At 43.3% G+C, this 15,953-nt stretch overlaps 1 protein-coding gene across 1 annotated transcript in view; it reads left to right on the forward strand.

Annotated features, from left to right (window-relative positions):
• The window catches only part of LOC126474833 (arylsulfatase I-like), a 75,966-nt gene that overhangs the window by 46,692 nt on the left and 13,321 nt on the right, over positions 1–15,953 (forward strand). The window contains exons 6-7 of the mRNA XM_050102310.1: positions 7,810–7,945; positions 12,763–12,921. Of these exons, the coding sequence (XP_049958267.1) occupies positions 7,810–7,945; positions 12,763–12,921 (295 nt within the window). The remainder of the gene's footprint in view (positions 1–7,809; positions 7,946–12,762; positions 12,922–15,953) is intronic.

Raw genomic sequence — 15,953 nt, forward strand, 5'->3', positions numbered from 1 at the left:
TAAAAGCGTGTTATCTCTCCCGCTGCGTCCATTTCAAAGTTTCCAAAGAATGGCCATAAACTCGCTAAAAGCCTCATGCTTTCACAAATATGTTTTGTGACAGGGTCTGGACGTCTGTACGCCGATGGCCCTGTCCCACGGAAATTCACAGAACACTCACAGTTGTTTTGTCGTCTTCCTGCCTAACAACGGCCCACCCTCTGCTTCATCGCCGGTCTACAATGCGCTGGCCATTGCAGTGGCGGCTTCTCAGCCCTAGTCAATCTACCCGGACGTGGCTGCCTCCCACCCAGCGCCAACCAAAGTGCCTGCACTTTGAGACCGTGGAACTCGTCCATCCAGACATGTCTCCCCCAGGATCTGTGGGAAAAAAGGGCTTCGCTCAGCCCACCGTCGCCATGCACTTTTACTTTGAATTCAGGTAAAGCTTACTGTTATTCCTTCCCTAGGGCACACAAGTAAGAGCACTAACTACTGTCCACCATCATTACGATGTATGAAGTCAAAATTGAGATAAAGATCATTTTCCCTAAGAACATGAAGCAGCGTAACACCGAATCAGGGGTGAGTGCCCTGCAGTCTCTCAACCTAGAGCAGTTGGCCACAGCACTGGAATCAGCATTGTTTCCTATCCCTGTAGGTACCATCCAGAAAGTCATTGACTCTCTTCCTGCACATCTGGGCTGCAAATGTTCGTTATTGAAGATTGAGATGGGCGATCACAATGAACCATGTTTGTGCGCTGCATTGCCGCTATTTGTGCATGGCAGAATACACACTTCTTGGTTGCTACTAGCAGACGAGCAAGCGCAGCTGCGCACTTCTTTACCCCCAGCGCAGAGAGCAGCAGACGGAGTACAAGCCAAGTGCCACTGGTGCCGCAACCTCATATCTATCGAATCATCCATCTGTAGAGGCTGTGTCAGCTAGGACAGTTACTGAATGCCGCCCAGCGGCCCTACAGCCGTTCACCCGAAACGGCTCGGCCTCCGCTGTTTCTATTTTTCTGTTCATTATTATGTAGAAGTATCTGAAAGCGATCTACGTTGAATGGGGGCAATGCTTTCTCAAGCTATCATCACTCTCTAGAAGTTGCATTGAATTATCGACTTGTGGATATTAAACACATCATTGCTAGCCTCACAATCGACCTCTGTTAAGAACCGGTGACTTTGGGACCTTACTGGAGGCACCTAGTCCGTAAGCCAAAAATGTGACGCTTCATATCGTTGACGATTTCTCGTAAAAACTGCGTCAGTCAGCGCACTCTACTGGTAGACGCTGAGGGTGGCTGGTCCGTCCACGAGCGTGTTAGCTGGTTCGCTCTGTCACCACTGGAGTAAGGAGCTAGGACTTCTGTCATCATTACTCATATTGCTAAAGGCCATCATACCGCCTTTCATTTAAGACGATTGTGTACGGTTTTTTCTCCCGGTATGAAGTTGTGACCACTAAAGACTTATTTTAGCCTTTTTATGACAAGCACGTGGGATTACGTTCTAAAACTAGTTTGTTTGTTGGGCGCAGTATCTTCCTTTGCCGCCTTTATTCCGTCTGCTAATTATCAAGTGACACTGGAGTTACAATTGGTGAAACTACGGCTTTGTAACCAGTGTCATGTACTGCACTCTTAACTCGTTTAGCCGCCAATTGCTAGTTCTACATGTATTCAGGCCCATATGAATATCATTACTTCCCGTGATCTTCCTTTAGGATTACTTACACCATCGGTCTTTTTGTAATCAGAATTACTTCATAATCTTTTATGTAATTGTTACGTCAGTAAGGAGTTCTCACGCTGCGGCCCCAGCTAATGGTTACATGTCCTGACATTAATATCTACACTTGGAAACCCACTATCTTTGCTGTCAATTTTCACCTTAATACAGAATTTCAGTCAAAATTGTAAATTCAGGATGTGGTATGTAGATGAGATCGCCCCATACTGGGTATTTAATAATTTGAGGAATTCAATTGCATATGACAAAGCAAGAAAACATGTATGTTTTTTATCATTACCATTCACAACTGGGCGTGTTAGAGGAAGGAGAGGGACGGAATAAGCCACTTTACGTCATCACTTAACAGATTCAGTACTACGCGCGTGCGTATGTGGCTGTTTTGATGTTGCGATGGCGTGTCGATTTTCCACAGAATCATGTTTGGTGTTGAGTGGCTATTAGTTGACTGTCAACACCTTCATCCTTCTGTCTCATGATTTCTTGTGGGGCTGCCCTGAGAAGCATATTCTTCCTTCCTTTATCCCACATAATTCTGCTCCAGGTAAAATGGAGGTCGACATGCTGCTATGGACCACGTCCAAGGCAAATAGTCTGTGCCGTTATAGGCTCGCAGAGTCGTTGAGAATGTTATATTTGAAATCTGTGGGAAACACAGACGGAGGCTTAAGGCTTCAGGCATCAGGCCATAGGACAGACCATCATCAGGCCGTATGAAAGAAAACCCGACACTCACTGTGAAACGAGGCTACCACAAATTGATACTATACAAGGGAAAGAATATAGGCATCCCACTCGAAGTCTGATAACTGTTTTGACAATAACTTGACATACCTCCAGAAGGTAAAGTCAGAAAACGTCATACAAAACATCATGGAAATCATGACACACACGAATCTCCTGAAAGGACGTGTGACTCTCAATTCACCTAAAAATTAACTTAAAATCTCAAGTAAGGCTCCACAGGTTGAACTCTAAATGATCTAAAGATTTATGAATGCTCCAACTCTAATTGATCTTCGAAAGATTTCTGAATCCTCCGATTGGTCGAATCATCCAACGCGGCGACTCAATAACTGATCCATCTGAAGGATAGATGCCACTGTGTCCTCTTTCATCCTGAGGTCACCGTAGGTCGGGAGTTGTGTTCATTCTCCGGCAGTGTGTCTTTGTCACTGGTGGTATGAATATGCAGTCCCAAACAACCATCCGTCGACAGCGGCTGACCAATCCTGTCAGTCTTCGTAAACGGTCTCAAAATTATCATTTTCTGTTGAAAACCGCAGAGAGTTCCTTCAGGTGTCTTTCTGCATTCCCGAGTTGTCAACAAATCATCACGCCAAGAACAAACCTCAGATCCGTGGTGTTCGGAGGAGTCCGCCACTTAACAGTCAGTCTTTAAACGGGACAACGCTTTCAGAGCGAAGGAAACCCTTTAGTTAAATCATATTGTTACACTTTTCCGGCTTTCAGGAAAGTGTCGTCGTTTGCAGATGTAGCTGAATTTGCGCCCTTCGTCCTGAGCTTCTGGCTGTGAAATATTACTCTACAACCCTGTCTACTGATGTGCGAGTGTGTCGCTTTAGTTTCAATTTCTCTATCAATTATTGCATATCTTTCTTCCGCAAGTGGTTCACTTTATGTGTTCTACTATGCAGCTTGGCACTCTGATTAGGGAATTCTGGGAGCAGTCGCACACTGCAAGTTGTGGATTCCCAAGGTACAGCGCAGGTGAATATACACGGATGAGTCACACTGATGTGACAACCGCGTGTGTTAGACGTCAAAGCGCTGTAACCACTCACAGACAGCAGTTGGCAGTAGTAGTACTGTGGGTACATAAACAAGTATGTTGGGGGTACGCTGAAAATCGTTCCGTCTTTTTCGTAATGCGGAAACAGGGCGATTTAGCTGACGCTCAACTGGCCAAGGTTGGAAGGATTTCCGAAACGGCTAGTTTTGTAAACAGTTCAAGTGCCGCCGTAATTATAGTATATCGTGCATGTCGAAATGTTCAGGGAACGTTGCTAAAAAATGTAAATGTCATGTGACTAGTGCCTTCCTTCGGGTAGACAGGAGCGAGTCCTTCGATTTGACGCCAATTCGGTGACTTGCGATTCGATGGTGATGAAATGATGATGATTAGGATAACACAACACCCAGTCCCTGAGCGGAGAAAATCTCCGACCCAGCCGGGAATCGAACCCGATCACTTAGGATTGATATTCCGTCACGCTGACCACTTTTGTTCCCTCATTTTGTTCGATATAGTTCGTTACGTTTGCTCGGGCGGACGTCACAAGACATCCGTTCAAGTTCCTGGACTCAGTTTTTTTTTATCACAGAGAGCGCGCAGCCCTCTGACCGAACACGCTGAACTACCGTGCCAGCACCACTCAGCTACCGGGGACGGATAGGGAACGTTGCTGCTTAAGGGCTACCGCATCAGCCGCCTTGTTGATGTGCCAATGCTGACAACTGTTCATCGGGGACAAAGGTTGGAATTTTCGCGCCAATACCCCCACTGAGTTTACATTGAGTGGTGGCAGATAGGCTTTTCTGATGACTCACGTTTTATGCACCATTGTAAAGATAGCCGTGGGAGTACGGCATCAAATATCTGAAAGCAAACACCCTGCGACAATAGTCGTTAGGATCCAGGCCGGAGACTAGAACAATGTGGTGTGGAGAATGTTTTCCCTAGGTGATCTCGCCATTCTGGAACGCACAATGGATCAAGACAAGTATGCATCTATCCTTGGGGGCCGGGTGCACTCCTTCACGCAGCTTTTTTTTTCCTCGGTAGGTTGGCATCTACCAGCAAGACAAAGGAACATGTCACACATCACGCAGCGTACGTGCGTGGTTGGAAGAGCATCAGGATGAATCCGCCGTCCTGTCCTGACCATGAAACACGTCGGATAGAAATCCAGACGAGAATCTGTGTCACCACCTCGATCGGGCTGTTCGCGCCGTGGATCCTCAACCGAGAATCCTAGTGCGGGTGGCCACGGCACTGGGGTTGGCATCCCTGTCGGTACTTCCCAGAATTTCAGAGACTCTTCTCCTGCATGTCTCGCAGCAGTCCGCCGTGCAAAATTGCTTATTCAGCAGGTCACATTTGATTGGGTGGTGTAGTTTAGTTTGTATAGTTTATTTATTTACGCGTCACATGTAGCGTGGCCATGATGAAAGCATCACAAATTTACACTTATTTCAATAAGCTCATTTCCATGGCGGAGGGCGGCTGCTATGCTCTGCATCACGTACTCGTAAGAATGGGCTTCTAGCTTTTACTAATGAAAAAATTTTTTTTGTTAACTGGGTAGTGGCGTCCCTTCTTTAGGGCCTTTAGCGATAACGGAACAACCACACATCGTACTACCACTGAAGTTACCAGTACGTTTGACGTCTGCACGTAATGAAAGACAAATACCTTAAACACACAATGTGATTCAAAGTATCCAGTCACTTGTTGGCGGTCATTATTCACTTTGAGGACAGCCTGAAGTCCGTTTTGGATACATGCAGTAAGTTGTCTGAATGTCTTTTGGGGAATGGCAGAACATTCTTTCTTAAGAGTCCCGAGTTCGAGTCTCGGTCCGACACACAGTTTTAATCTTCCTGGAAGTTTCATTCTTTCTTAAGAACGGGAACCAGAGAAGGTAGTGACTTTGGACGCCGAGTTAAAAGGAACAAATGGCTGAAATGGCTCCGAGCTCTATGGGACTTAACTTCTAAGGTCATCAATTCCCTAGAACAGAACTACTTAAACCTAAGGACATCACACACACCCATGCCCGAGGCATTATTCGAACATGTGACCGTAGCGGTCACGCGGTTCCAGACTAAAGCGCCTAGAACCGCTCGGCCACTCCGGTCGGCCTATGGAGAACAGTCGACGTCCTAGCTCACCCAGAAAGTTATCCACTGCGCTCAGTTCGGGAGTCAGAGCAGCATAATCCGTGTCAGGAATTTTACTGTCCGTTGTGACCGAGCGGTTCTAGGCTCTTCAGTCCGGAACCGCGCTGCTGCTTCGGTCGCAGATTCAAATCCTGCCTCGGGCATGGGTGTGTGTGATGTCCTTAGTTAGGTTTAAATAGTTCTAAGTATGGGGGACTGATGACCCCACATGTTAAGTCCAATACTAAGTACTTAGAGCCATTTGAACCAATCTTACTGTCCAGAAATCATTGCCTGGTACACGCTGGTCTATAACAGATTGGATTGTCATGCTGATAGCAACCATCATTGTCTTCAAACTGTTCCTCCATTACGCAATACAGAATGCTGTTAAATGAGTTCATATTCTTCCGCATTTAGCAGTTTCTTAAGTGCGGAAAAGGGACCAGAAGCTAACCACGGAAAAACATACCCGTACAGGAACTCCATGTCCTCTGTACACAACACAAAATGGTAGGCAACGTTCCCAGTCAAAATCCAATCCCAAATGCTTTCATGGGATTGCTACAGAGGGCAGCGTGATTCACCACTCCAGGTCACTCGTCTCCAGTCGTACAGTGCCCAGTGATGTGGCTCTTTACGCCACCTCTAGCGTTGCTCACCACTGACTACAGAAATTTGTTTCTTAGGGAGTGGCCGCTCGGTTGTTGTACCCCAATATTTTTAACTCCCTATGGACAGCCATTGCGGTAGTTAGAGAGTCGGTAGCACTTCGGAATTAATGAGTGATTCCTTCCACTGATTCCGTGCAGCTGTTTACAAGCAACCTCAGCAATCCTTAACGGTTCTTGTCCTTCAGTACATGATGTCTGCCAGGCCTTGTTTTAGCTGTGGTGGTCCCTAGGCGTTTCCACTTCACACTCGCATCGCCTACAGTCTACTTGGGCAGCTTTAGAGGGATTGCAATGCATCTGTTATTTAGGTGACATCCTATGACTAATCCACTTTCGAAGTTACTGTGATATTCTAACCACTCGTTCTGCTGCTGCTTGTCTACAGACAGTTCTATACTCCCTGCCTGCTTTTATATTGGCGGGTCCGCCTCTCCTGAAATCTTGTTGTCATTTCCGCACTACATAGGGTTCCAGAGGCATGTGACGAGATAATTATCTTTCTGTTCGTTAACTACTCCATTACACTCCAAATTTATTTATGCTTCAAAATGAAAAGGAAGGATATTACGGTGCCACCACACACGGATGCCATCTTAACTTTTATAAGAAACTGATAGAAAATCAGAGTTTTCACCGAAAAATCGTAATAGGGAGAAGATAGGATAATCACAGAACAGATTGTTTGACTTTTTCAGACGATCTTGGCATCTCAGCTAAATCTGTTATTATTCTCAACAAAAATAAAATCTACAGGAAAACTTCTGAATAATTACTTAACGTAGGTATATAGACTTTGTGACAGTGGTAAACATACTCATTCTATTTTGGATTAAATTTGAAAAGGAACATAAAATAGGACTGCATTTCGTTGGCAGCCCTAGTTTTCAGTCCACGAATAAAACAAATATGATTTCATTTGGCAGATAAAGACTTTTTTGGGCGCTTCATGAGAAAATATTGAGCAAGATTAAATATAATACCTCCTTTATATGTGACAGGCTTCTCTGTTTATCTTTCCTTTGTCCCCTTCGACCATGCTCTATTTAAGTTAACTCAGAAGCTGTAAGAGAGCGTAGCCGTGGCTGAGCGGCGAACTGGGCAACTTCGCCATGCTTCCGTACTTCATGAATGAACTACTTCATTTGAACGCTTCACGGCAAAGAGTGAAATGAATGAAGTAGTTCACGGGAATGAACAAGTTCGACCCAGTGCGGAGGGCCACTCCGGAGGTCTGGAAGCGCGCCAACAGGCAATGACTGGAGTTCTTGCACTGACTAGCCCGACAGCATGTTACTTGTTACAAAATACAATAATGTCATAACCTGAAGAAGGGATTTTAAAATCTAGAAACCGCTCGTGTTTTGAATGAAAGTTTGTACAACTGAAGCGGATCTCTCTGCATTAATCATCATTCCTCTCAGCTGCGTATGTCCTGTTTACCAAATCTTGTGTCCCGTCAGGATGTCCAGAGTGAGGCGTGGCTTGTGTTGCAGATGAAGGCCAGCCTGTGGGAAGGCGGTGTGAGAGGCGCGGCCGCCGTGTGGAGTCCGCTGCTGCAGAACACGCCCAGAGTGTCCAACCAGCTGATGCACGTCACCGACTGGCTGCCCACGCTGTACGCCGCTGCAGGTACGTGACGAATCTGTAGCAGCAACAACTGCTCTGGGAAGCGGTACGTCTGAGACGACGGGGTGTAAAGGTGAGAAGGTAGACAACTCCAAGAAGGCAGTTGCTGGCAGGTGCGAATATTATCCAACTCTCACTGCAATCCGTCATGGTTGCAAAAAACGGACACGAATTATTTACGGAAGAATGGCAAAACTGGTGAAGGCCGACCTCGAGGGAGAAACGAAAAGCAATGCCGACACTTAGACTTACTATAGGAGCTACGTTCACGGAAGGCAAATCTACGTTTATAGTATCTGTAAATTTAGAGAAAGCTTTTGAGAGGATTGTCCGAAATACGGTCTTTGAAATTCTGAAGGTAACAGGGATGATATACGGGGAACAGAGAAACCAGACTGCAGTCGTAAGAGTCGAAGGATATGGAACAGAAGAGATAGACGAAAAGTGAAGTAGACTGGGTTGTGAAATATTCCCGACGCTATTTCATGTGTGCATTGAGAAAACTGTGAAGGAAACGAGGAGAAATTGATTACCGTTTTCATAAAACTCAACAACTACAAAATTTGCAAAAATGAGTTGTATACGTATTCGCGTACTTCTAAGACAAATCCATTGCAGTACACGGAATTTTCGAAATCTTACTATTTGCTTGTTTAATCTTGCACAAAAACTGCGAAATTATTCTAAACTTGACATCAACAAAAATGAGTTTTGCCAAATTTGAACACCTACTGGTTGTGATTAGTTTTCAGCAAAGTGGCTCAGTAGTACCCAGTCAGGAGCCACAGTTACATACCTCTTGATAGGATATTTCGTATCATTGAAAAGGAATTGAGAAAAGGTGATAACGTAACCTTACCATCACATTATCTTACGGTTCTCAGCCACTATGGTGCCCGTATGGATCTGGGTGAAGACTGGCATGTGTGTGATATCAAGATCACTAGTAAGAGATTAATCAAAGCGAAACTACCATTCAAAATATGTGAAGCCCGAGTTATTATTTATAAAAAAAGCAAAAAGAAGGTAGTTCCATCTGCAAAATCGAGACAACATTTGCTTCCTCCTCGATCAATGTTGAAATGAAGAAAACTAATATAGATGGTTTCAGGGGCCTTGATGAGTTAGCTGTAGCAAAGATGCCAATCAAATTTTTCGACTTCTTGACGATATAATGAAACTAATGTCTTTTTGGATACATCATCAAAAAAGCCATAGAGTTCTATGGGAAGGCCTTAGAGTGTTGCGATGAACATGTCTATGAAAATAATGTTCAGTAACATAATGAATCAATTTATTGAATTATTATTTATCCAATAGGATCAAATAACTAGAACATTACTGCTGTAAAATAATTAATCTGTAGATGCTCAGTTTTGCGAAAATTCGTGATTTTTTATATCTCTTTTGTTTATGAATGAAAACTGATAGAAATGTTTTCCGTCACAGTATAAAGTATGTGGAGTTTATTTTTTAAATATAATTTAGACACATTTCAGCAGTGCACACTGTTGAAGTAATTCAATAAAATGTGTTTCCTGTAAATTTTGTTTTTGTTTCGTATCGACATTACGATACTTAATTTAAAAAAAATTAAAGGCCAAAGATTACAATATTTAATTTAAAAATAATTAAAAGCCCAAGGATGATATGGTAATTCTGTCAGTGGAAGAGCAGTTGAACGAAAGTATAGTCTCTAGAAAGAGGTTATAAAAGTAAAACTACAGTAACGCGAAGTATTACAGTGACATCAGGCGTACTAAGGGAATCACATTAAAGAATAAGGCGCAAAATTATTAGACGAGTTTCGGTATTAGAGCATTAGAGATTTTGTCATAATTCGAGAGAACATACAATATGGACTGGAATTAGTAAGGCGAACACTTCCGGAAAAGAGAAATTTGTTAACAACGAATTTTGATTTCGATGTACCCACCTGTGTATATGAGAGCGCTAGCGGACCCGCTTTCGATACACGGGCAGACGAGCAGGTACCAGATCACATCCACATCGCTGATTAACGACGAGGGCTGGTGAGTCGAAGAGCCCAGATGTGGTTTTTAGGCAGTTTTCCATATTCGGCTATGTTAATATCGGGATAGTTCTCACGTCCCACCGCGGATACACACTAAACACGGAACAAAACGTACATCCTTTTTTTAGTTTAGAAGACGGTGACTATGTTCCCCAGCGGCAGTATGCCCACCCATGAAAAGCATTATATGTATGTATATCGGGTGGGTAATACACAACTAGTATGGAAAATATATTTCCCGAAAGAAAAGGTGAAGGGGCCAGCAGAGAAGGAGGAAACGAAAGAGAACTTCACGGATTGAGACGTTTGTAGTATTATTTTCGTAATTACAAAACGAAATCACAACGACGCAGATTTACCAGTATGATGCCCATATTATTGTGACGTTGTAGCTACTGTGACCTCGATGCTGGCTGCGATTCGATTGGAAAGGCTACTATCAAGCCGTTGTGATCTCCCCTGAAGCAAACTGGCCCACAACTGTTGCAACTGGGCCTTGAAACCCTGGATATCGTATCTGGGACCCAAGTGACGTCGCAAAGTCCTTTTATCAAGGACAGACTTGGGGATCTTGCCGCCAACCTCAGCATCACGCAGGTAGTTCATTGAGTCACGTAACAAGTATAGAGGGGCATTGATATGTTTAAAAATGGTGCAACAGTGTTGTCGCATCAAACGTACCATATGAGGACGTAGAGTTTCCTCACTCACTACCAGTCATGAACTGGAGTCATACCCAATGGCCTCCAACACTACGACGCCTGGAGTAACAACGCTGTGCCTCTCCAAAACTGTGCAATAATGGCACCTCTCCCCAAGAGACCACCATGGTTACCGACAGTGGCCACTTGCGGTAGTGCAGAACAGCGATTCATCACAGACTACAGCACGACGTTATTCACCAGCAAATAACGCTTCCCAGTAGCAGCATCATTTCAAATGCAACTGTTTTTGTTGTGATGTTAACGACTACTTCCATGATTACGATTCCATGCAATACAGCACCAGGCCACAGTCACGTCCGAATGTCACACAAAAAGGATATTGCACGATTTGAACAGCCTGCCAAGTGGAGACACACAATGAGATGGAGTGCTGCTAACGCTGTCTCACACGTGTACTCGGGATGTCCGTGTTCTTCCACCAGGCCTAGTATCAACATTTTACACCAACAACAATAACGCACTCTAGTGGCAGTTCTACTTGTCACTTAAAACTTCTGCTTTAATCGTTAATATACTGACCAGTGGTGTGTGCATGTACGAAGCTACACTAACATTCGGCCGTGTCTTCCGGGTGCTTAACATTTATTGTCAGGCAGTGAGTTTCGTATACCTTAAGAGAGACAGTCCAAATTGCATTATCATCCCCGGACCCGGAAGATAAAAGTAGGGTTGCCTATTGCAAGGTACACGAAATATCTTCTCCGTCAGTTTTATTTCGTCCGTCCTGTATCTTGTCCAGTGCCTGGCGTCGTACTTGTGACCAAATAAATAGTCTTTGGGGAAGCTCATAATTCCAAGCCTCAGTCACGTACATTACTTTTGCTCCACCTGTCGACTGACTATATCATGTTGGAGGGGTAGAGCGCTGTTATAACGGCGTACACGTCGTCCCAGCTTTCGTGTTTTGGCGGCTAATACATTTTAATAATCGTTATATTTACTAATTGTGTTTCAAATGCTAGGATGTGCAAATAATATTTTAGAAGTTTCTTATCTTAGAATTACGAAGTAAAGTCAAAATTAATCAGAATAGCAGGCAGGCAACTCACTTTCGTATCGTTTAAATCTAAGAGTAGAAGCAAATCCAGTTTCGTGAAAGGACTGTCTGAAATATGAACAATATGGTATCTTCAGGCTCCAAGACTTTCTAAATATGTGTGATGTGACCAACCTTCTATCCATAATTGAAAGCCACCTGGAAACGAGATTTTAAGGAACTTCTGACAATTTTCTGCACGATTCTTACGACTACCGCTGAGCTTGAAAGACGATTCTCAACTCTGAAGAGGATGAAGGCAGTTTTAACAAGCGGAATGAGGGAGAGTAGGTTGAGTGCATCTCCATAGAAACGGACATTATTCAAGCCTTACATCCTTTCAATTAAAAGGTTACTGACTTCAAAGAATCCTACCGCTGTGGCCGAGCGGTTCTAGGCTCTGCATTCCGGAACTGCGCTGCTGCTCCGCTCACAGGCTCGAATCCTCCCTCTGGGCCGGCCGTAGTGTCCGAGAGGTTCTAGGCGCGCCGTCTGGAACCGCGCTACCGCTACGGTCGCAGGTTAGAATCCTGCCTCGGGCATGGATGTGTGTGGTGTCCTTAGGTTAGTTAGGTTTAAGTAGTTCTAAGTTCTAGGGGACTGATGATCTCAGATGTTAAGTACCATAGAGCTGAGAGCCATTTGAACCATTTGAACTTCAAAGATAGACAGAAGAGTGGACCTTATGTTCAAGAATTTCGTACAGCTACGTTTCTCTGTCATGTAGAGAGGACAGTGGTACTTTGATTTGCAGTGACGTTTTGGTGTGAACTTACATGTGATTCATATTAATTTTATAATATTTTTCTTATGCACAGAGAATTCTGGTTTCGTTTGTGGGCCCACACGTATATTAGTTACGAGCCGCCTCTGCCTTGTCTATGAGAAAGTAGCTTACAAGTGTCCTGTATCTACAAAAATTCAAGTGAATGGCAAAAGACCTTTCTGTAAACAGAGTTCATTTGAAAAATGTACAGCAACGCAAACTGCGAAGTTATTTGCCTACATGGAGGTCAATTTCCAGGAGGTAATGCGTCTGCCCTCCCCGATGACCTGGACGGTGTGGACATGTGGCCCGAGCTGGTTGTCGGTGGTTTCCACCCACGCACTGAGCTGCTCGTCAATATCGACGAAAAGGCGGAGAACGCAGCCGTGCGTGTTGGAGACTGGAAGCTCGTCAGAGGTGAGTACATGGACGCATACTACTAGGCAGCTATACTCTTTATCTATAGATAGCGAACATTCACTCGCGTAGGGTGTATCATACAGACATATGAAACGCATATTGAAGAAAAAACATTCAGGTGTATTAAAGCTGATGTTTGTATAAGGGGCACTGTAGTAGCAGTAGTAGTAGTAGTAGTAGTAGTAGTGGTAGTATTAGTAGTACAGGAGGGAAACGAACATTGACCCAGAAAATATGTAATGCATCTCAAGCCGTATTACATCACCCACGTCAGGGACACTGGATGTAAGTTCTGTTGCCGTTCGGTTGCCTATCTTGAGTTGCCTTAAGTATTTTTTGAGTCAATATTATTTTGCTCGCCCTGTACTAATAGTAAGAGTATAGTTTATGCTGTTCCACTGAGACAGCCATATACAATTTCACTGTACACATAATAAAGCCTTTAAATAGTAAAATGTCACCAGTAGGAATTTTCTGTGACTTGTCCAAAGCATTTGATTGTGTGAACCATGACATTATGTTACAGAAATTACAATTCTGTGGTATAAATCGAATAGGATATGAATGGTTTAAGTCATACCTACAGAACAGGAACTAAAATGTTTTCTTATATGGGTAAAGTGATTTAAATAAGTTTTCCACTTCATCTAAATGGGGTGAAATTACATTAGGTGTTCCACAGGGTTCAATCATGGGTCCCCTTCTGTTCTTGATATATGTGAACGAATTCCCTTCCTATCGGAAACAGGAAGCTGAACTGACACTGTTTGCTGATGATACAAGCATTATTATTAATCCAGTAAGAGAAAGTCAAATTGAAATTGATAAAAAAAAATGAGGTCTTCAGAAAAGTCATTAATTGGTTTTCTGCAAATGGCGTTGCTCTAAACTTTGAAAAAACACAGTACATCCAATTTTCTGCTCCAAAAGTGCAATTCCTTCAATAAATATAACACATCATCAGCAGTCAGTAGACAGGGTACAGCATACTAAGTTTTTGGGTGTACATATGGATGAGAATCTTCATTGGAAAATTAATATTTTCGATCTCCTAAAGCGACTAGGTTCAGTAACTTTTGCGATCAGAATAACTGCCAATTTTGAGGATATAGAAATTAGTGATCTAACATACTTTGCATACTTTCACTCTCTGATGTCATATGGAATAATATTTTGGGGTAACTCGACATTTACAGAAAAAGTATTCACTGCTCAAAAGTAAGTGGTTAGATTAATGTGTGGTGTTCATAGTCACACATCTTGTAGGTATCTTTTTAAAAGATTGGGAATTCTTACAACAGCCTCACAATACATCTACTCACTAATGAAATTTGTTCTCACCAACAGTGACCAGTTTAAAAACAACAGTGACAGTAACGATTATAATACCAGAAGAAAGAACGACTTACACTATCGTTTGCTCAACCTATCTTTGGCACAGAAAGGGGTAAAATATGCTGTTATGAAAATTTTTGACAAATTACCAGAAATAAGGTGTCTGACAGACAGCAGTAATAACTTCAAAAATAAATTGAAATTTTGTTTCATATGTGCTTTTCTTGTACACTTGACACGTTCCACATCATAACGGCTACCGTACCGTGTGATTTATGAATGAAACACGCCACCAACTAACTAACTAACTAAATTCACAACGTCCGGCAGATTTTTAGGATCTTTCAGGGAGCAGAGAAGTCAACCTCTGCTTATCAAAGCTGAAGACATTGACAGCTATGGGGAGAGTGTTGGTGTGGCAGAAAGAACTTGCACACTTATCACGCAATTCTGGCGTAGCGCATGAGCTTGCAGTTTGGCATGACAAACACTTTAGAACAGCTACAGTACCCTCAGGTGCTGTATTGTTGTACTGCTAATGTTAACTGTGGTACGATATACTCGTCGCCCAATGCTGACCGGCTTCTAGTGGCTCCAACAGATCGAAAACTAAGGAGCGCTCGTTCAGGATGTTGTAAACAAACTGCACTGGCTACACTTTTATTGATCCAGGGTTATCTTAAACAACATTAATGAACGTGTATTGCCATTACATTTTAAGAAGAAAGAGTATTTCATACATACATCCATTTCAATATTCACAATTATAGTCTGGTAGGGACCGAGTAGGGAGTCTGCTACGTCCTCATCGTTGGAAATCATCGCACTATACGTTTGAAGTATTTTTTTAGGGTAACCACAAAAAACGTACATCAGGGTGGGCAGATGGGGACTAGTACGTCCACCCTCCAATGTCAAGGCCATTCTGTTTCAGAGCTCAGAAATAAGGTGCGTAAACGTGCTTTAAAGTCGTCAGCACGTCCTATTGAAACGGCTCCTTCGTCCTACAGAAAAATATCCACTCGCACTGGGGTGAATTTCTCCTTCTGGAGCAGCTCACACGCCTGCCCTGTTACAGAATGAACATTATGTCTGGACTGGAAAAGCTGTAGCGGCACTAGCCACTCTATGCGTGTCTAGTGGGTGTAACAAACTTTTTCAGATTAACTGAGCAATTGAAGGGTAATCAGTGGAAATTTCGATCTATTGTTACTCCTTTTGTACAAAACACCGCCACGCCAATGTTAATCAGAATTACAGTTCCGACATTCACGCGCAATCACACTCACTCGTAATAGCCAGCTTCAGGTACTGAACCAAACCCGTCACCAAAAGGATTAACGAAAGTATTGTATGTGACAGAATCCTTGGTCAAATATTTCACAACTAGAAAATTGCGAACGTTCATTTCTTGGTCTCTGTTTCATTTCAGTTACTTCAAAAGTCACAGTGAAGCACAAAAATCTGAATTTCGCCCCTTCGGCTTGTCACCCGCTCGCGGTAACTTTGCGGCATGTGTTACATATTATTCTGAATAATTATTACTTCTGCTCAAAGACTGTAATACATGCGCCCGAACATGATGCAAACTGATCTCCGAACTTTCGTAGACTTCACAAAGCAATCAGTTTTTCCCCCAAAGTAAGCACGAATACAATGTCCTCTGATCAGCTGTTATAGATAGTAGCCAGTCA

Source organism: Schistocerca serialis, chromosome 4 (assembly GCF_023864345.2).
Source record: "Schistocerca serialis cubense isolate TAMUIC-IGC-003099 chromosome 4, iqSchSeri2.2, whole genome shotgun sequence".
Taxonomy (NCBI): Eukaryota; Metazoa; Arthropoda; class Insecta; order Orthoptera; family Acrididae; genus Schistocerca; species Schistocerca serialis.